At 42.1% G+C, this 23333-nt stretch overlaps 1 protein-coding gene across 4 annotated transcripts in view; it reads left to right on the top strand.

The window, feature by feature from the left end:
- The window catches only part of LOC103568830 (hybrid signal transduction histidine kinase I), a 49101-nt gene extending 27968 nt beyond the window's left edge, over nt 1-21133 (top strand). For all 4 annotated transcript variants that reach the window (XM_053741933.1, XM_053741931.1, XM_053741929.1 and 1 more), the window contains 2 exons: nt 16401-16550; nt 18377-21133. In XM_053741933.1, the coding sequence (XP_053597908.1) occupies nt 16401-16550; nt 18377-19822 (1596 nt within the window). In that variant the 3' untranslated portion in view covers nt 19823-21133. The remainder of the gene's footprint in view (nt 1-16400; nt 16551-18376) is intronic.
- The last annotated feature ends 2200 nt before the right edge of the window (nt 21134-23333 follow it).

The raw sequence follows: 23333 nt of genomic DNA, 5'->3' as shown, positions 1-23333 counted from the left end.
TTTACTGCTGGTGTGTTTCGTACATAACATGCCCATATGTGGCTGCACGCGATTACGCGCGTAGGTATATATCGGAGCGCTTGTACGATTCCACACACACATACACACACACACTCTCATCGCGTGTACGATCGAAATACCGTTCTGAAATTACTTGGCACTGCGTCCGGTTCATTTCATCGTGCATTCACAAAACTCAATATTCTTTAGAGCTCCTGCTATATAATACTCCCACCTCGGTGAGCACAATATAGCCTTCTCTACTCTTCAAATCATTATACACGCTCCGTTTATATTATTACAGGTACGTATACCTATCCGAGTATTTTTGAGTTTAGAAAGGAGGATAAGCACGTGAAAAAAATTTTAAAAATAAAATAACCCGGAGAACAAAAGGTTGCGCTACGGTTTTTTTTATTCATTTTGGTTCGTTATTTTTTTTTTTTATGAGTAATCGAGTAAGAAGCCGTTGGCGAGAATGATGGCAAGCTTAGTTTGTTTTTCAATCGACTAATCGCCGTGACGACCTTCTATTCGTCATTATTTCGTTTCATTTTATTGTTCTTTGCTATTTATTTTTTATGCTGATAAAAGCATTGGAACGACCGCGGCTACAACAACCAAAGAGATATTTTATTCGGTTTAGTTTTTGTCTCGGAATCAGCAAACAAAACTCGCTCTTTTATTATTTATTTTATACTTTTTATTATCGCTTTAATCTCTTAATTAGCCAACGTAGTAATCCTGTGTTCTGTGTGCTTTGTGTGTGTTTGTATTTTTGTTATCGCGCGAGTACCTGCCAAAGGTGTCACAATAAATAGACAAGAGTATGAATAGAAAGGAAGCAGCGGTAGTGTGTATAGGTGAATGAGCGACACGTGTGTCAAGGGTGTCCCCGACGAGGTCTCTAAAGACCCTACCCTTTGCTATGTCGACCCCCCGGACGGTCACGGAGTCTAGCTTGATGATTATCGCCGGCTGGATGATGAAAGTATCTCTACGCACGTGTGCAACTCCACTGGGGGACGCACGTCCTCGCATCAGTATCAGAAAATAATTGTGAGGGTAGCAGTTAGCATTATATGGTATACTACATATATGTATGTATATATATATATATATATATATAAGTACAGTAGGAGTAGGAGTTGGATCCTTGTATGCCAGTTGTAGTCCTGCACTGCTGGCGGTTCTTTTACACAGTCCGGCTGAGTCACGCACTAAAAGAGAGAACCAGCCCGCAGCGGTACACATATGTATGCTTTATACAGTCTACATATATATGTATACATCCATTTTTATAGATGGACATATATATAAGACATAAAAACAGGGAGAATGATCGGAACGAGAGAAAACGAGGCTCTCAAAGGAGAAAGGGAGTGGCGAAAAAGTAGAGGTCGCTCTCTCGAACCCTCGCACGCATTTTTTTTCTCTGAAGCATAAAGTGCTAGTGGCGATCTGACGCCTGGGGATACACACAGACATATATGTGTATGTGTATGCTCTTACACACTGGCAGACACATTTATACTCTCACACTGACACTTGCTCACAGTCACAGACTCAGAGAGCTGTTGTTGCTTTTGAGCGTTTGCAAAAATGTTCGTCGAGGCTGTCAAGAGCAAACTCCTTGTAACAAGACCCGCATCGATTTTTCACGCCTGCGGAAAAACTCCGAGAGCAGAGCAATCGGATGACGTGCGGAAAAAATCCCTGGCAACCCGAATAATGTTCATGAATAAATTACCAGTTAAATCAATGGTAAAAGCCAAAAAATAAATACCCTAAAAATTAATGATAAAAGTTATATATTATATACATATATACATTTATATATATATTTCCATTTACCAGAAACTCCGAAGAAGGGAAAAGGTTTTGCGATAAAGAGAAGAAAAAAAATAAAAAAAAAGTGTGATTTTCTCTACTGGTGCCGGCAGAGATCTCTTGATCTTTCCGACTGCTCGAGCGCGGCAGTTACGTGCCACTTATCGGTGACCTCGAGTACCAGCAAGAGAAGTACATACCATACCACTGCCACCAATCCTCGGGTTAGCGTCGTCACTGAGGCGTCGCCAATTAACTGCTGTATCTATATATCTATATGTACATGGTGTCTCGGTTTTATTCTGTATATATATATTATATATACGTATCCACATCAGCGGATGAGCGAGTTGGTGCATCTCCATTCACGGGTATATGCGATAAGCATCGATAAACCTCATACCTCCCATATAAGCTTCACGTCCGTACTAATTAACTTCGATAAACCTGGAAACATGCGGTATCGAATTCCATCCATCACCACTTTGCCGCACACATCCATACAGATAATATATATAAATTATAATGTATGTATGTGGTGTTACAGGAGGCACCGGGGTAGATGTTTAATAGTAAATTTAAACGTTATAACATACATATATATATTTCTCATAAATATTAACGATTTTCGAGACAACATTTAACTCTTTGTACCGTGATAAATCGACTTGACACGAGGTCGCGACTCTCAACGGGTTGTTGCGGAAAGTATTTCTGGTAAAGACGTGCCTATCCAACAGCTTTCGATCCTCTCGGGTCTCTGCACCGTACAGCCGATAAGTGTACAAAAAAAAAAAAAAAAAAAAAAAAAAAGGAAGAAGTTAAAATAAAAAATAAGAAGAAAAATATCTGAGTAAAAAGTTGAAACGAAAAATATGTGAGGAAGGTTGCGAGGAGAGCAAGATGCGGTAAGAGGAAGAAGATGTCGGAGGAAAAGAAGGAGAAAAGAGCATATATGGGTAGGCCGAGGTGGTCTGGGACGAGTAGCAGCGTTACGTGGTTAGGTGGCGGTTTATAACTACAAGTAGTCATGGCTATAACCTGCTGGTATAGGGACTAGAGTGGTATGGTATTATAGTAGATAGAGTATATGAGTACGGAGAGAGGTAGGATAAGTAAAGTCGAGTCTGCTCGGGTGCGTGGCCCGCGCGATGCTCAGCGGCCCGTAGCCAGGAGCGGCCGGCGGCAATTAGTAGCGGGCCGCCGAGGGAGCCCAAGTCCATTGCGGCTCATCCCACTCTCGGGTCTTGCTCTCTCACACTCATCTTCTTCTTCTTCTTCTTCTTCACAAGCATACTCCACTCGCCATCAGAGACTCGATAGAGCCTATCTCGGCTACTCCTCTGCACTCCTCTTGCCTCTTGTGCTCGTTCCACTCGAACGTTTCCTGTACACTCGCTTTTTTTTTTTTTTTTTTTTTTTTTATACCTTTTTTTTTTTAAATTCTCTCCGCTTCTCCCTCGCGTGCGCGATCGCGCTGCGCACGGGGTGGCGGGGGAGATCGTCGGCGGCGTAAAAAGAGGTGCATGGAGGTGAAAAAGAGTAAAAAGGAAAGAGATACGTTAGGGGAGTTGTATTAGTAGTAGTAAAGCCGCAGGCTTTTTGTCCCGCCACTGTAGCTGCTCTGCCGACAAAAATAGACGGCGTTTGGTTGGCGTGAGAGACTCACCCGAGAAAAGAGGATACAAAATGAGACAGACAGATATAGAGTATAGACGACGCACAGAGCAGACGAGAACGCCGTCAACGTCAACACTGCTGCTGCTGCTGCTGCTGGTGATGTCGTCGTGGTGGTTAGTTGCTCTTGGTCGTTCTCTATTCCGTTGGTCTCTTGTTCCGGAGACCTCGTTAGAGTAAGCTCTGGCAGGAGGAAAAAAAAAGATGAAACGATAGAGCACGACAGCGACTTGACAATTCATGTAGACTTTGAGACTTGTGCTGGTACTATACACTGGAATTGATGAGTCTTATGCAGCGGAATTGACGAGACTTAGTCGGTATTACGTCAGAGGCTACGTATGTGTGTATATATGTCTCATTATCTCGGTTTACTATTTCAGAAGTTGAATATCAGCAGACGGCTTAGTGGGTGTGACAAATCTACGGATATTGAGGTTCTCTCTCAATAACAATCGTGACTTCTCCGAAGCCGATTATCCCGGCTGGCTAATCCGACCAGTTTCCCATCAGTGGTTTAACTTTAAGGGCCAAAACATTCTCCGAGCGATTATACCCACGATATATATATAAATATATATACTAATACCGAAATTTTTTCTTCGGCCACGTACTAAATAATCAAACGAGATTAGTGGTGATTTACACCTTGACTATCTTGGTTAAACTGCCAAAACCAGATGCAATCTACCCGAGGCGGTGTATATACTATATTATCGCGTAGTTCAGAGTTGTCGTTATATTCCTGGCTACCATTCTTGCACCACAAACTCAATCCAATATATATATGTATGTCTATGTATATATATATATTCCCGGGATTGTTTGTCGGCTTGCACGTGACTGGCCCGAATTAGGCTCTCGAGAGCGATATCGATCGGCGCCGCTCTTTTGTACGCGACCAAGTGGTGTGTAGTGGGCACGATTGCGCCTGCTGTGAGCAAGTGAATCCGACGGGGCCGATGATGATAGAGTAGGCGGAACGTAGTCGAGGACGAGAGACCAAAGCCAAAGAGAGAATAGCAGGAGAGAGAGAATAAATCGTTTTGTGTGTGCAGTGTGCGCTGGCAACGATCGAGGGTGATATTCTTCCCTCATCATCTGCAGAATGTCAGGCTGAAAGGAACGAGATCCCAAAGACCGAGTACGACTACAACGACAACGACAACGAGGATGATTCGGCTCTTACTCTATATATCCTTCAGTTGTTCAGTCGTTCAGCGACGGCGGCGGGTGTTGAATCCGGCCCCTTTCGCAACCGAAGTCTCAACTCTGTTTGTTCCCGACTTAGCTATTCAGGATGTCGTCGACTTCACCGTGGGATTCTCATCCTCGATCCTTTCATCCTGGCTCCGTATCTTATTCTATCCATTTCCTCCTCCGCTCACTCTCCGTCAGTGGATGTATACACAACCAAACCATGTTGGCGACCGTACATCCGTCATTGTCGGCGTCGTTGTCCGCTCATTCGTAGCACACACCGAATCGGCCAATTTAATTCTGGGTCACGAAGTTTCCTCCTCGGATTATCGATTGCCCATCCCCTGCACCGGCTCTGACATCATACGTAGGCGCGTCCGAAAAAAAAATTTCCTCTTGTTTTTCTTTTTCATTCAACCTCTCTATTTATATTTATATTTTTTTCACTTTGTTTTTTTTTTTTTTTATTTATTTTCTTAACTTTTCCCACACTCCGGTACAAGACGTGTGCAAGTTGACGGGTATGTCTGTGTTACTCCACTTGGAATTCAGCACGTGTGACATATTTCAACGGGACTCGCTTTCCTGCAGATATCCGGCGCTGTATGTCTCTCCCTCTCTTTATATCTTCGTATGCATATTACATACAAGAGCAATGGCAGTATCTGCATATCCTGTATGTATGTATGTATATATATATATATATATATATGTGTATATATGAGGCGACTAATTTATCTATCGTGCATTTATTATTTAAAAAATTAATCTACACGTCTTTATGTGGCTCTAGTCGTCGGCGGCGGTCGCGATATCTGAGTGAGGCAATATCGCCAAAGGGTTACTGTAGAGCACACCAGAGAATGAGTAGAGCTGAGGCTGAGACTGAGTCTGAGACAGAGCCAGAGATAGTATAGTAGTGTAGTAGTATGTATAGAACGAAGCGGCAGCATTTAAATCTAAAAACGACGGGCGGCAAACTCGGTGCCCGTGGGTAATTGGAGGGTCGTGGAATTTGCTGGTAGAAGGCGAGAGCAGCTAAAATACGAGCGACGGTTTACTGTTGGAGTCAGAGAAGATAGAAGTATATATGTATATTTATATATGTATATATATATATATATATATATATGTAGAAAGAGAGTAGTAGTTGAAAGTGGCGGCAGCGGGAAACGCGGCACACAGATACCGAGTAGTTGCCGGCGGTATTGGTATTAGTGGTAGCAGAGGATGTCGACCACGAGCAAAGAGAAGAGCGAGTGAGTAAAAGAGCGGATCACGAGTGAGAGGGGAGGATGGCTGGGTCGCCGGCGGCATCAGAAGGAGAACGGCGAGGCGGAGAGGAGGAAACGCTCGTCGACAGTGTGCGATGCGGGTGGTGTGGGGTGGCGGCCAGATAGCAACGACCCGATGAGGGGCAAGAGGAACTTGGATAATCGTGTACACCGCAAATCCACAAGCGCCAGAGCGAGATAGAGGATTATTGCCGAGTAAGAGTGTGAGTAAGGGAGAGAGGGAGGGAGTCAGTGAGTGAGTGGGTGAGTAAGGGATAGGAGAAATAAAAAAAATAAAATTAAAGGATAAAAGAAAGAAAGATCGGCGGAAATAAAAATGGAAGAGACAAGTGTGAGCTTCACTACTTTACTTGTAATTGGATTGGTTCATTTCGTCAAGCATTTCTTTTTCTATTTCACACCGGTCTGTGCAGTATCTACCCGAGCCACCTACCCTCCCACTGCACTCGTGTGAAATTGCGCTCTCGGCAAATTAACCTCTTCCGTTTTGGTCTTTTAAATTTAACCGTCAAGTGTTTGACGACGGATACTGGCTCGTTGTCACCACATTTACAACACCGTTGCTCTCTTATCATCTCTCCTATGATTTTTCCGTCCGCTGACGTCATGGAGTATCATTGAGGTATCCGAGCGAGTAATCTTATCTCTCGTTCCTTCTTTTTCCTTCCTCTCTTTTACTCTCTGTCCGTCGTTCTCTTCACTCTTCACTCTGTTCCCCGCCGACCTGACTGGCAACTCTTGACTCCTCACTGGGGACGTCTCTCCCGTTACCAACTCGAGCAACTTGCACGTAACCTGTCCGTTCGAGTTGGTAAAAGTTTTACGAGTTATCCGAGTTTTCGATGACGTCCGGTTGATGTGGGTCTAGTTTGCGCTGGCTCTCGGGTCACTTGAGAGTCGCCTCAGACGCGTCTCCGTATGTTTGTTTAATCGTCCGTCAATCGCTAAAAATTATTTTCAACATCCATTGAATAAAACAAAATTCAAATTTGACCAACAAAACCCACATGTGCTCCGAAAAAAGTAATTATCATCATCTGCAGCAGGGGCCTCGCTCGCTCGGGCTCAGCTCTTTTTATATAAAAATTTAGTATTCCAGGTTTAAATGTTGATGCCGAGTTTGTAAAGTAGTTTCTTGGAAAAAAAATCAAACCGGGAGTGCCGAAATTACCCGCAGATAGCCTTCATGCCGATGTTGGTATGGGTGGTATGGGTGTATTGATGGGAAGAACGATGAACGAAGAAGGTGGCTCGGAGCGTTTAGCAGGCCGCAATCGTCCGGCTGGCGTGTTGATTCTCCGCCTCGACGACTCGTCGGCAACCAATATATATAGTAATGGTCTCTCGCAGCACCAAAGACCCGACTCGACCCTCTACTCTGTCTGTCTGGCTCTCTCCGGTTAGCTCTATACCACTCTTCGTTTTAAACTCTTGCTTGCACACACTCCTTCTCACTCCTTTTAAACTTTTTTATCCTTTTCACTCTCTCTCTCGAAACTCTGGGTACGCTAACGCGCGGTTAATGAGGCACACGTACACGCACGCGCGCAATCCGACATCCATTCTGCTGGTGAAGCTGCGAGGTTTTAAACTCTCACGTTTACGAGCATAGTCCGCCTCTGAGAGAGCACACAATGCACACTCTGCTCAAGCGACACGTTAATGACGTACTCCCACACTTTGTCGCTATCAAGCATCAGTAAAATCCGACGAAAAAGGGAAAACAAATTTTTCACGAAAAAAAAAAAAAAAATAAAAAATAGCACAAGAGTCACCAGCTACGGGTCCAACTTGAAGTTCAAGTCTCTAGAATTCATAAAAAAGTTCTTGCGCGTATAATTATTGGACCAGAGTTTCTGCAAATATTTAATTTCGAAACTGATCTGAAAATTATTCTCATTAGCGCATTTATTTTTATTATCATTGTTCACCGTTTGGCTTACGATTATTATTATTATTATTATTATTATTATCGATGCGGTTCAAGAGTGGAATAAGAAAGCAAGTAAAGGAATATCTCTGGATATTTTCAGCATCTTACGGAAGACCGTTCGAGTTGAATGTTTAATGCCCAGGGAAATCCATCCGACGTTATTGCGACCGACGGGTTTCTCGGATCCATTTCCCTTTGCTCGATTGTCCCTAGACAATGATTTGGATTCTTGGTGAAATCCGATAGCGCAAGTCACCCGGGGAAGTTAAGACTACGACTACGACTACAACTGCGATGAGGGTACACACAGTCGAGACATCATGGCAAGAAGTACTGAGAGTCGGGGCGGGTTTTCTGTGTAATCTGTACGATAGAGTTCCAACAAACCGTAGTTTAATGCTTTTTTTGTTCTTTATGTACTTGTATTATACACAACTGGATGGTTCTCGGGTTTGTTTAGCTATCGCTTACACACGTTACTTACATTTGATGTATGTATTTTATTTTGTTAACCCAAATAGAGTTCAAAAACACCCGGTGTTTATTTTGAACGTCGATAGGACGTCAAGTACGGGCGAATATGCGACTGAAATAAAACGATGAAAAAAGTTAAACAAACTAACAAAAATAAAACACAGATAAAAAAATATAAAATAAAAAATAAATGCGCAGAGGCCTTGAGTAGAGCAGACGGTGGGACATTAGGATAAGTCTTGGCGTGGGTCGTGTCGTGCGAAAAGCCCGTCGGATCACCCTGTAAGGGGTGAACAAGGACCATCAATCTTGGAGCCAACCCGGGATGCACAGAAAACGAGGCAAGAGCCGTCAAGATCCATCACTCGGCTCGCCAACGCGCGAGAGATTCAAGTTGTGCTGATGTTCCCACTCCCGGCATCGATTCTCTACTACTACTACTACTTTTACTACACTAGTGCTGTTGCACTACTACAACTACAACTACAACTACTCAGATGCTCGGCGTCGGGAACTAAACTGCCTGCTATGCCTCGGGGCCACAGAGACAGTTGTAGTATAAGAGAAGGAGGATGATGATGAGGAGGAGGAAGGCATAAGTGAAGCAGCCAGTCCCTCCCCCCTCGGGTTCCAACGAGTCTTTTGGAACATTCCGAAATATTTGATCGGAATTTCAATCGCGGCTTCTCACGGAATCGTTCAGTTGGAATGGAAACCATTGGCGGATCGATCACCAGACCTAGCTACTAGTTCAGAGCATTGGATTTGCCTCTTTCACGTTCCTATCTATCTATCTATCCATCTATCTATCTGTCTGTCTATATAGAGTGTACATACTTACATCCAGAATATTAGAATCGAAATGACATCCTTAAAGTGTATGCTGTGTGTACATACAAGCATATGTAGATGTCTATAATGTATTATATTTGCGTATGGTTATATTTGGTGAGTTAAGGATGAAAGCCAAGTTTTTATTTCCAAGGGGCGTGTGTTGTTACTTTTAAAAATGCCAAATGTCGAGAAAGGATAATGGGCATCAAGACAGTGTGAGACGGGCGCGGCTCGATGCGTGACGCGGCAGAGCAAACAGAAATCCGACACACCAGCCAGACGACTGTGTGTGTTATGTAGAAACGCCGACTGCTGATGCGTTGAGGTGCATGTCGAGGGGCATATACAACCGCTGGGTTATGTATGCATCTACATCAACCTCCACATATATATGTATAGGTATATATATATATATATATACGATATGTACAAACGAGAGCTGGATCGAGAGAGACGCCGGCTGGCGGTTAACTCTCTCGGGCCCGTGGGTTCCAGTGTCATCCCTTGTTTGTGCGCTGGCGGGTGGAAATGCGAGCCGTTTTACAATGGAAGCCTTTGGCGCTTGGCCGAAGTGTACAGAGACAGAGATAGTCATATATTAGATAGCCCAAGGGAAAAACGAGAAGCTCTCACGGGAGCGTTCGATTCCACTGGTCTAAAGTCGCCGGATGTTCATTTGACTTTTTTTATCTCCTGCCCGGATAGACTTGGTACTTTTTTTCCCGATGAAAAAGAACAAGTATAAAGAAGAAAGGGATTGATACGTCCACGGGAACGTGGTAACGAGCAATCTCTAGAGCCGTCCAGACTGTAGTTATCCCATCCCAGCACAAAGAGAAAGAAAGAGAGATAAAGACTGAAAGAAAAAGAACATGAGCCGGGGGATGAGCACTCGCAATCGTATCGGAAGAAACTCCCACAGTCCTTGGCGAAAGTTTTTAGCGTTCAGATCTTTACGGGACAGCCCGTTCGGCACTCTCTCACTCGTTGTGAATTCCATCCGGGGCACGTAGTGAGTCTGCCATCTTCAACTACCTACACTGCTATCTTCTCCTTTTGCTCTTCATCTCATTTTTATTTTTCTTATTCCTCAATTCGTCTTTTTATCCTTCCTCTTCTTATTCTTTTCCTTCTTCTTTATCGTCTTCTCTTTCTTTTCTTGGTTCTTCTCGTCTCCATCTCCATTCTCATCCTCGTCTGCTGGTATAATACGCGCGGCGACAGTAAGCCGGCTGGCAGCTGCCTTCCGTGCAACCAACAAGGCTGGCGGTCTGGTTTGGCCCGCGCCACGGCTCTCATGCGTGGAATCTCCGGAGAATCTCTCCCGATATATCTCCTACTCCGCGGTTAAGGTACCAGTCACGCTCCCAGCTCACCCACCCGACATTCACTACTACTACTACCGCCGCCGTCACCGCTACAGCCTCTACTACCACACTCTCGGTTTACGGACACCCAACTGCTCGACTCCCACTCTCAGCTCCCACTCTCGGGGCTCCCACCCGGATTTACAGTAGTGTGAGTAGACCGGGACTCCCACACTTTGTTCTCTTGCGCACAGCCCTCGCAGAGTATAGCTCCCGCCGCCCACACTCCACTCCCGCCTCAGAACGCTACTACGGTAGGCGGCGGCTGAACACCACCGTAGTAAGCTCTCTGATGCCGAAGTTTCGTCCTCTGCTACACCACTACTGCTACAACTACTCGTCGTCAGATCGTCGGACGCATTTTCTCTCACCGGATAAGTATTGACGGGCATCCCGTCCCGCTTCGGGCGAGTCGGGGTCCCGTTCGAAGCCAGGGAGCTTTGAGTCAGATATGAATCTTTTTACTCGTCGCTGCTGCTGCTGCTTTGCTGCCGTTGTTGAAGCCATAGCTGTCTATATTTCTCTCTTGCACACATTTATACCACCAGCATCCACAAATACATCTTTCCTTACAACTGGTGTACTCTTTTCTGGTCCTGTCTTCTCTATACTTTACTCGTCTCTTGTCTTCTCAGCTCGTGGCTCATGCTCTCTGTGTGGAACGATCCGATATATAAAACTAGACACTGACGATTTCCGAGATCAAGTGCACCCGGCTGAGACGTACGTCCTCTGTTACCGAGACATTCTAATAATTTATTTCGTTCCTCGGTCGTCAGGGGAATTCACCAGGGATCGACTTTGACTCCGTCCGACTTTCTGATGTACCATGTGTATTTTAGTTTTAGAGTTTCTGCTGTTTCTGCTACTGCTTCAACTACTACTGCACCCACTGAATTTGTGTCCTGTCACGAGTCTAGACGGACATTGTCAGTGAGTGTTGACTTGAAGGAATCAGACCAGGTACCACGACAGATTATATTACTTGTGATTCACTTGTTCCTTTGTGTCGAGCGAGCTTGCAACATTACTTATTAATTCACCCACTTACTTTTTCATTCAATTTATACATCTGACCCGAATTTACTGGCAGCAGCTCGTCCATTAAATAGCAGGAACTGGAACTGAACTCAGAAGCCGTAGTAGAAACAGCAGCAGCAGGAGCAGTGACTGAAAAAAATATTTTAAAAAGTGAACATCCTCAATATGCAGGAGGCTTGATAATCTATTTTTCCATGCTCGTTACACGCTGACACAAAAGTTAATCGGACGTAAACTTTTTGGCATACTTTGATTTAATCCATCAATCAGATTATAATCAGACTTCAATTAAAGGTATTAAAAAGTGAATGATTGATGTCGGTGCACAGACTTTCCATTCTTCATATTTCATATCGATACGGATACTTTTTATGCATAGGACATTGTAGTATTACCCATCTTGGTTCGACTACACGGTGTATCGATTCACCCGACAGCACCCAACAGCAGCATCCAAGGCAACCAACCGAGAGGAAAAGCTCGGAAATGATGGATGAATATACTCCCGAGCAGTGGGTTGCATGCTTAAAGAGTTCACCCTTAATACAAATCCGTCGATAAGAGTGATCCGTGCTCGGAGAAGCTCTTTGTTCTTTCGCCAACGACAAACACTTTTAACTTCTTTTTGCCCAGAGATTTCTCTCTATCCAACCTCTTTAACTTTATTTTTATTTCTCTGGTTCTGGTTGTCAGTGTCTCGAGTCGCCTCGTCGCCGTCGTTGTCGTCTAAGTCTAAGTCCAAGTGGTAGTCGTAGTCGTAGTGGTATCTAGCTCCTTGGCTTCTCCCTTGCTCTCCTTTTCTCATTCGCTTCCTTGTGGTCTCGGTGTGTATATCTATACGACTATTTCTCTGGCAGGCATCCCGCTCGCGCGAGCGGCACTCAACAGGGGCCGGTCGTTTATCTAAATGGCTACTGGGTGGCCTGGCTCAGACTTTAACTCATACTCTCATCTCTTTCCCTTGTTCACTCACTCGCTCACTTACTCACTTACTATTCTCTTGTTCACCTTATCCGTCTGATCCTCTCTTTCTCATGTTATACTCGATTTCCCTCTGCCTCTCGACAATCCAAAACTAACCCAATCGTCCTTACCGCTCTCAGCACTATAAACTTTCCGAGTTTACCCAGGTTTTTTACACCTCTCGTCTGTTGTCCGTCAACAATTTATTATTTTATTTATTTAGCTTTACGCAGGTATACTGTGTCGGACAAATCCAAAAGAAAAAAAAATAAAATAAAATAAAATGATAGAGAGCAAAGTGGACGATTGGACATTTCGGCGGCAAAATGGGGATTCAAAAGCAATCGAAAGTCCGTATTAATTGCGGCCGCACCGATGCGAGAGAGCAAGCATCAGGATATGCCGTACAAGAGCGAGCTTTGGAAAACAAAATAAATTTATATCATCGAGAGTGGAGAGAATTGTACATGAGCTCTCTCGGTCGGACGCTCGGGACACACAATACACACGTCAAACGCCTACTCTGGCTCTTTCCCTCGGTCTCATTCACCCTCGCTCTCTGTCCCCATACCTTGGCAGCACAACAGTGTCGCGGTCCCGGAAAAACGCGAGGAAAAACGTGCCTATCCCTTGGCGAATTTAAAAAACGGATTCCCAGGCAGCCATTGTGCGTGCTTTTTTCCTCAAACCGTTCTCTCGTTTAAATTGCAAACGTGTACACTCAACCAGCCAGCCAGCCAGCCAACGCCAGGTGTGGGCTTTTAAAACATACACGCCGCTTGCGTTTACCATTTTTATCTACCACTTTCCAGGATCGAACTCAACTCCACTCCTGCTCCCTTTGTCCGTGATTTTTATGCTATTTTTATTTTTAATTTTTTTCATGCCTACACACTAATAAATGTTTTTAAAATAATTTCGAGCTGTCGTGAGAATTCTTTCCGTTCGCAACTCTGTAGGTTCTTCGATCCGTTACACCGTCGGCTGCTCTCTGAGGGAATACAAGACGGGAGTAAGAGCAAGAAGAGACCAAAGGAGGACAGCGAGAGGTAGCATTGCGTGTATGTATATGTATATGTATATGTATATGTATATGTATATATATAGCAGCAGTGAGATCGTTCTGACCTTTTTTTCCCTGCCTCTCGGATTTCCGGGAGGCCCTTGAGAGTCACAAAGCCTCGGGGGACGGTGTAGAATCTCGAGAGGAGCATGTGGTGGAGTATAGCAATACCAGCGGCATCGAATCGCACACGACGGCTTCCGTGAAAATGTTGGTCGGCGCCGGATAGTCGGATGAATCCCTGGGCACTCAGTAACGTCATCCATTGGACCCTGCTGGCTTATCAGTATACTTTGGTCACTGTGAAAGCGGACGATTTCAGCCACATACACACACGCACACATCCTATCTCCGGTGTATACATTCTAATGGCCGAGATATCGTTATGGGCTTAGCAAAGTCAGGCTTAAATATATATATATATATATATATTTTCGAGTAATTTAAATACCAAAAACTCCCTCGGCATATTTTATCATCATCATTGTTATTATTTATTATAATTGTTGCATACAGTTGAACAGATATGCCATTAGAAATAAATGATTTGAGAAGTTACGTGCACATATGCACACACAATACCGTACATGTCAGAGATAGCCATCAGGAATTTAGTTTTGGGCAATTGATTCCAAATGCGTGGAGCCAGCATCCACATCAGCATCATCAGTAAACGTAAAACTAAACTCTCGGGGCGTTATCATCGGTACGGTTTGCGAGAGAGTTGATCGATAGCTCGTACGGACGATGTGTAACCGCGACATTACAAAAACAGCCGTTGCCGCGATTGCATCGCCCGCCAGTGTGTAGTCTCCAGCCTGTCGCTCTCGATTTACCCGCACTCTGTGTAGTCTCTTGTTGTGTTCCACATACATAAATATATATATACAACAATCCACTCCCTCTGGATCCTCGTTTGCATACGCCCTCAGCTCGTTACTGCCTGACATGCCGTGTAATTTCACCACACGCTGCCGATAAAAATATTACAGAACTAAAAAAACCGTATATTTATTTATATTTTTTTCTTCTCTTCTTTAGCTCTTTTTTTTTTTTTTTTATCATGCACAATTTCTCGCGGAGGAAATCGTGCGGTGGTTATGGGCTTTAGTTTCCGATGACCTCGTAATCCACACATGCTCGTTACACACCCCCAATATGAATTGCGTGACGCAGTTGACGTAGTTGGACGTCAGGAGACGGGAAACTCGAGTAACTATGACTAGTAGGCGACACAACGGTGTTCAATATACACATACGGTGCATTCAGTTGTAAACACCCTGTGCATATACGACACATCTAGCGTCCATCTCATTCTATTCTAACTCTAGCACTAGATCTAGCTCTAGCTCTAGCTCTAGCTCTAGTTCTGGCAGCGGCCTCGGCTCTATAGAAACAGAGCAATAGTCGGGTCCCTGTCATTTTCTGGTCTCTATCTCTCTCGGCATGGCCATTATAACCAGTGTATATCGGCCAAGCGCACACACTCGGGTCTAGTATAACTGGTGAACATGGCGGCGATATATTCTACACGTGCATGCTGCTGCGGGTTATCGTTCCTCTCAAATGTTGCCTACCGAGCCGATAGATTTGCTCACCACCCAGCTGCAAACCCCAACCCCATTACCGCAGCAAACCAACTGCCAGTTTCGTGCATGAAATGTCCATGACCAATGCAATCTCACGTACATGCATGCATACGGCCGGCTATTTTTATAAATAAATTCCGTCATCGTCAGCTATCTGATGAACATTTTTTTTTATTTTTTTTTTTCGTAGTATTAGAAGCACATTATTCATAGGTTTTAAAAAATAACTAAATTTGCGTGTAAATTGAGACCTAGTTTTATTTGTTGTGCGTCGGGGCTTTATTTAGTCGGGTGTATTCAAATGACGGTGACGTTAAAGTTATCGTGACGGAGTTGGAACGAGTGGTCACCCCAAATATGGGGATTGTTACACGGCCTGACCGCAACCCCTTAATCGGGCTCGTAAGCTCCCCACGAGTTAAACTTTACTTCAACAGGTGTTTAGGGAAATACAATAATGTCGCGCACGCGCGATAAACTTCTTGAGTCGTAAACTTTCAAGTCAGAGATGGATATATACACTACTTTATGTTGTTATATGTATATACATATATCTAGACATATATACAAGCGCAAGGATGGTCAGTCTCCGAGCGATTTGCTCTGGGCTCGACCTCTGTGGGTTTAAACCCGCACTACTCGATTCACTTTACTTTTATCTAATTACTCTTTTCAAAAAAATTTTTTATACAAATGTCAAAATTTTCATTGCACTAGATCAAAGTCCGAACACTGCAGAAATTACACAAAAATATAAAATTTCATTGAAAATAAATTTTATCATAAAATGGAATTCAAATTTTCTGATGACAGTCTGAAAAAAATGACAATTTTTAGAGCAAATAAACTGCGAAAATTTTCAAAATTTAAATTTCCAAAATCCGATTTGCAAAATCGGACCCGACATTACCGACTCACGGTCTCAAGATAAAAAGTCTCAGTACCGCTGATGGTAAATGTAGAAATCCTCGCTCGTGTTAGCATCAACCCCCGACAGTACCTTCGCAAGCTCGAAGCTTTCCACCCTAACGAAGTTCAGCTACCCTCCGCCAGAGCGCGCCACAACAAAATCAAATCTCCAAAGTCTAAGTAACAAAGTATTAATGCTAATAAATATTTTATTTATGTTTCAGGCTCTAAGTGGCGCCGAGGGAACAGTTCCAGGGAGGGTCTACAAAAAAGTGGCAATCGTCGAGAATTTTTTTGACATAATTCACGCAGTCCACGTTGATCTGGAAGGTCGTCCAGGCAAACACGCTGGTCAAAAACGCACATACAGAACCGTGAGTTTTATTTTAAATAAATATATTCAGCGCGAAATATGAATGAATGGAAATCTAAAAAAAAGTATACATCAAAATGAGATGACGTAAATGCGGATGATGTAGAGTAGCGTTAATTGATAATATTTCAAGCGATAACAACCCCCACATACATATCGCAGACCCGCAATAAAACATATATTTACAAATACTTATAAATTCGTATTCCCTTGATAACACACGGTTAGAGGCATTGAAGCGGCCACTTGATATATTTGCACGTCATCTCACATGTTTCGTCGCATTCGCGTAAACATCTCTCCAGGGTATCCCGTCCCATATATTTATATACATCCTCCGGTTTTCCATCCATCTCTTTCCATCCCGTTCGTTCTTGTCCGTTGCTTCGCTTCCTATTCCTCCTTGCTCTCTTTCGCGCTTATATATATATATATATATATATATATACACACATATATCTATACGTATATACAGCAGAGTATACTGCGATCTGCTTGTGATTCAAAACCTCAGGACACTTGTTGCATTGCCTGCTTATACACAGCTCCTCCCTCACCCTCTCGGCCTCCCGCCCCCTGGATCCCGATATACGCCCCCTCCTCCCATCCTGTGTACACATATATACACATCGAATGTAAATATATACGTTTGAATGTTATGCTCACAGCGTTGGCGATATTGTTTTGCGTAAGGTCGACCTTACACGTGTACACGAAATCTATATATTGTTAATGTGTTATCACTATCAAGTCTATTGATATCTCATACTGTTTTAACATCTTCAATTCTTGTATGTATATACTTTATATTTTTACCCTAATCCTCAGACACATTCACAATACAGTTTCAAAAAATTTACTTTACTCTATTTTTAATAAATTTGAAAAAAAAAAAAAAAAAAGAAATATTTGTACAATTCTATTATTGATCGAATGTTTACTGGAGGGGGGGGGGGGGGGGAATGGACTTACATTTATGTTACATGTCTTTTTTCTTCTGAGACCCATTTTGCCCCCATTCTCCTCTATACATTAAAAAAAATTATATATCAAATATTTAAATTTGCTGATAAAAAAAATTTACTAAAAATCGCTGCACAAAATATATACATATATATGTGTAATTTAAAATCGCCACTTTATATTTCCTTAAAAAAATAAAATCAAATTAGATTCTCTGTATATACTTTTTGAGTAACGTATACACATAAGATACACCCTTGTTCTCTTGAAGGATCTGCAAGAGTCTCTAGTTCCTGATTGAGTTACGCCACCCCGTCCGCCTACTCAGAGAGAAACGTTTCCTCTTAAGAGTACAAGGATGAGGAGCTGATGTGAAGTTGTAGGAGTAGAGTAGGAGTACGACTTGGAGCTAGACCCGCTCGGAGATTGAGCCAAAGGTAGAAGTAGAGACAGAGGTAGAGAACATGCCTCCGGCCGCATACTTTCTTCTGCAAGACATCAAAGTTTCTCCAGCTCGCACACAGATCCACATATATACATATACACACATATACATATACATTTATCTCCTGTTGGCTCTTTCGGGGTCTCCTTCATCATCTTGCACGAAGACGTTCTGAAATTTCCCCCCTGGTGCTGATATAATGATGTAAAATCAGAGAAATGGATATGAATACCTTTGATAAAATTCCCAAAAACTTTATCAAACTTAATATTATTATTAACGAAAAAAAAAACAATCCCTCAGAGAATATCAATCGGTCGGTGGTAAAAAACGAAACATTCTTTCCTAAATTATTTATTTAATATATTTATTTAGCATATGTAGACGTCGCATAATATATTTGTTTGTTTATGCTACAGATAACAGAAACATACGCATTTCTGCCTCGTGAAGCGGTGACGAGGTTCCTGTTGGGCTGCACAGAGTGTCAACGTCGCCCCAGGTCCCCGAGCCCGAGCAATCTGGCCAATCAATCGCAAGCAGTGGCGGCTGCTGCAGCGGCGGCGGCCATAGCAGCAACAACGTCAGACGTCGTGACAACAACAGGGAGTACTGTGACACGAACCCCGAGGAGTCCTACCCCAGCAATAGCTCTCTCTGCGACGCCAACACAAAGCAGTCCACGTCCTCGTGAAGCCAGTAATCCGCCTGAGAGCAAAAGTTTATTTAGCTACAGGCATCCAAAGCACCACCACCACCACCACCACCATCAAGCTCACCAACACGCCCACAGAAATTCAGCAGTCACTGTTGGAGAAAAAAGTAATAATACTAGCAATGCTGCTATTGCTGCTACTGCTACTGTCACTGATACTAGCGCTAGTAATAATAATAATAATAATAATAATAATAATAATAATAATAATAATAGTAGTAGTAGTAGTAATAGTAGTAGTAATAGTAATAACAAAGACAAGGAACCGGACCAACATCATCATCACCACCACCATCATCACCATCACCATCACCACCGGGACAAGGACAATGGCAATAAAAATAATAATAAGAAGGAGAAGACAGTCGGTGGTGGTAAAGTGAACAAAGATAAAGAGGAAAAGTATAATCCGCTGAGTATTAGTAATTTGCTAAAGAAAGACCCCTCGAGTTTTCCATCGGCGTCCGAGAACAACGGAAACTTGAGCACAACTACGACAACTACGACGACAACAAGCTCACCGGCAACGACGCCAACAGAGTCACGGAGGACCCCAGAGTCTGATCGAGCTAGTTCTCGAAGTTCGGCTTCTTCCAAGAGAAAGAGGATGCTTCCCGAAGGCAGAACACCCTCACCCACTCCGCCCGGGCCGCTGGCAAGGCCCTGGAGTCCCGGTATCGATTTGTCGAAAGACACTCCCGTCGACTACAGTCTTCCCATTACCACGACGTACCTGAAGCATCAGCAGAAAATAATCGCGGAGAAGAACAAAGCCACTGCCTTAGCGATCGCCTTGGAGGAAGTACAAAGGAAGTCTATGGAGGAGGATGCCGAGCTGCTTGCTGGCAATGCAAATGCGAATGCTGGTGCTAATGTCGGTGTCGGTGTTTGTGGCAGCCTTCCCGATAACATTTCCGCCGAGAGAGATCAATATTCACCTGCCGGACTGATCGATACCAACCTCAGTTTGCTTGCCACTATCCAACACTTGCACTGCCAGGTCATGATGGCTTTGACTGAGAGACTCAGACCCTCCGGGCTGCCAACGTCTTTGATGCTCCCACCGGCGCCCACTATTCTTCCGATCCAGCCCTACAGTTTCATTCGTGATATGTCGATACCCGCGGCTTTGGCTTACAATCATTCCTGATTGTACCAACCTAACTAATAACTTATTATATTTATTGTTATTATTAATAATTATAAATTAATTCATTCATTAATTAACTCATTTGGTAATTAATACACTAGTCTGATAATTTACACGTCGGCTTTTACTTTGCACTGACAAAAAAATCCGACAAATTTGATTTAATCAAGAAAAATATATATTTACTGCTTTTTATTAAACACTAATGATTTATTTTCATTTTAATCAGTATTTTAATTATATCGATAATAATTATTGCTTATTAAAGTAGAGGAGATTGGGGCAAAATGGACTTCCCTAAAAATTTTATAAAATTTTTATAAACGTCATACATTTTTATGTTTCATATATTTGCCAAATTTCGAAGTAATAAGAGATATAAGGGGCATAATGTACCTCCTAGAAAATTAAAAAAAAAAAGTTTTTTTTCCATAGTCTAGATTTATGACTTTGATGTAATTTACAAATTTCCTGTTCAATAAAAATATATATATATTTTTTTTTTTTTTCAAATTCTGGCAAAATTAAGACGGATTTTTTGACGTAAAAAAATTTGTACCCGGTAATTAAAAGCCACTAAAAATAATTACCGGTTTAGGGAGTCCGTCATACCCCACTCTATTTAAAAAAAAAAAAAATGAGAGGAGTGAAGTTGACCGGACAGTACTCGGAAAAATCTAAAGAGAGTTATTTAGTAAAATTGCATCATAGTTTATAAATATATTCGGATATATATATTTACATACATATATTTACACAAATAAAAGGAGTAAATTATTTTATTTTTGTAAAAAAAAATTTCTAAAAATAGTTGCAAGTACAAATAGACACTTTGGCATGTAACTGCAACTGACGTAAAAAATATTACGGGTAACTTTAATGGCTTTGTAAAACAAAGTTTTAAATTTTCACGAGTAAAGTCACCGACGGTTTTTTCGGCGACGTCGTTCTAGATCGTACACGTAAAAGATGTAAGACGTGTTACATCCCAGCTGAAGTACCGACATCCCTGCAAAAGGTCAACTTCACGATCCGCCTGTTTCATTACGTCATTACTATTATTATTATCATCATCATACTTTTTTTTTTTTTTGTTTTACTTTCTATTCTTAAGTCGGACGCATAAACGTTTCGTCAGCTACTTGTATTATTAATTGCTTACTGTACAGTAGCATAGTCGCTGTGTGATTGATGCTAATTATTAAAAAAAAAGTATTTAATATTTAATATTAAAAAAAAAAAAAATAGTAATTAGATTTCAAAATATTTAAAAATAAATGCTTGTGAAATTTTTTTATAGATCGATTGCCATCGAAAGTAGAAATTCCTAATTTAAAAAAAATAAAAATATATATATATATATATATATAAATATAAATAAATATGAATATTGATATATATGGAAACTACAAAGCATATGTTTTTTGTACATAATCATTGTAAAATAGTGCCTGCTCTAGAAATCCAATGTATTATTATTATTATTATTATTATTATTATTATTATTGTCATTATAATTATAATAATTATTATTATTAAATATAACAACTGTTACAATTACATAATATTATGATATTTAAATTATAAATCGCAAAATAATAATGAGAGAAAGCATAAATGAGAATATAAATAAAAAAAAGTACTGTCAGCATAATTTCAATAGATTTATTTATTTAAAATATTCCCGCTCAGGTTTTAAACCACATAATTATTATTTTCTCGGCCATTTAACTTTTCTCACCCTGTGCCGCGTATATTATATAATCCGCGGCCGTGAATAAGTAAAAAGGAGATGGGGGTGTGGTAAAACACAAGTATAAAGTCAACATAGCGGCGAATTTATTTCCCGCGAGTTGTGGAGTGAGTAAATAAAGAGGAAGAACGAGAAGAAAGAAAGAAGAAAAAAACAATGGAGTAAAAATAATAATTGTTTTATTTGCTGGGTAAATTATCGATTAATGTCTCATTTGAATCCGCGACATACTTGTCACTGTCGACACTTTGTCTCAAGGTCTTTGATATACTTGTCCTTGAAAATTACGGTAAATAAAAATAATATGTGTGTATATATATATATGTACATATATATTTGCACGTGATGATATTGGGGAGTGACGGGTAGACAGTCAGTCAGTAAGTGAGATAAGAGATAAGAGGCGAATAAAAGTTTTAGTTTGGGTGAAAGTCTTACAGAAGGTAACCCTCGGTCTAGCCCTAGCCCATCTGGCTGTCGAGGTTGTAGCGGCCTCGTTTCATCAACTATATCTACAAGGAACGAGCGCCCTGGCACTTGTCTACTTTTCGTAGAGCCCTCTTGCGCCGCATCCGCCTTATTCGCCTCGTCTCCATCACCTCATTCCGCTTTTCCACTTTCCTTCTGTGTTCCTTTCCATCCGACCCTCATCTCTCTCACTAGTACTCTCTGCTCTTCCTCCGCTCCGGCCCTTAGGAAAACTCACCCCATCCTCGCAATCCCAATAAGGCCACCCTGTTTCCACCCAGCCACCCAGTCACCCAGCACCCGACCACCCATTTACCCAACCAGCAAGCTATCTACCTTCTACGACTACTACAACAACTACTCCCTTAGTGCCTTTGCTTTCCTCTTCTCTCTAGTTTTCCCCTCAAACCAGCTCTTGGCCGCCCACTGGCAACGCCGCCTTCTATCCTAACATCATCCCCCGACATACTATAGTCCTATAGCCGGCTTTAACCCCTCGACAACTACAACTCCCCCATGGTGTGGGGTGAGAAACCAGCACAAGCGAACTCGAGGCCTCGCTTTTACCACCGGCATTGTTGATATCGATTTCGGCCTCGGCTACGTGTTTTTCTTGGAAATTTCGCGGCTTTTCTTACCAAAGATTCAACACCACCATCCTCATCCTCATCCTCATCTGATCCTCGCCTCCCAGCTCCACCCATCGACGGCGACGATGATGCCAGTGAGGATGCTGATGGGTATAAATATATACGTCACTTTTCTTGGAATAACGAGAAAAAACGACGAGGGTGAAAGACGAGGGTGACACTGGCTGATCGTTGAATTTATCGATGTCGACTTGTTAGTCCACCAGCCACCAGTACGATGGATTGCCGCAAGCGCATATCGTCATACTTATTATATACTTTTATTTTTATTCCCACGGGGAAATCGACCGACCGAAAAATAATTTATCGCTACCTCTGCTCTCTTTTAATAATTTCTTCTCCGAGTAAATCATCATCTGATAAACTATATCTATTTTTACATAATTACCCAAGTTAAAATAAAATTTCTATGCCTGACCAGCGGGGCTACTTCTACTAGTGAATTAATTAGACAATCAAGTGTCAGTATGATTATTATCATTAATATAAATAAAAATACGGGTACTAAACAATAAAATAAAGCAATTTGGCACTCAGCTGGCGTCACTTGTTCGATATTTATAAAATACCGGTATTTATATATGTTTATATATAGACGTATATGCGCCGCTATTCTCCTTTATTTTTATTCGTATTTTAT

This window comes from Microplitis demolitor, chromosome 1 (genome assembly GCF_026212275.2).
Source record: "Microplitis demolitor isolate Queensland-Clemson2020A chromosome 1, iyMicDemo2.1a, whole genome shotgun sequence".
Classification (NCBI taxonomy): domain Eukaryota; kingdom Metazoa; phylum Arthropoda; class Insecta; order Hymenoptera; family Braconidae; genus Microplitis; species Microplitis demolitor.
This window is presented reverse-complemented; position numbering and strand designations above follow the sequence as displayed.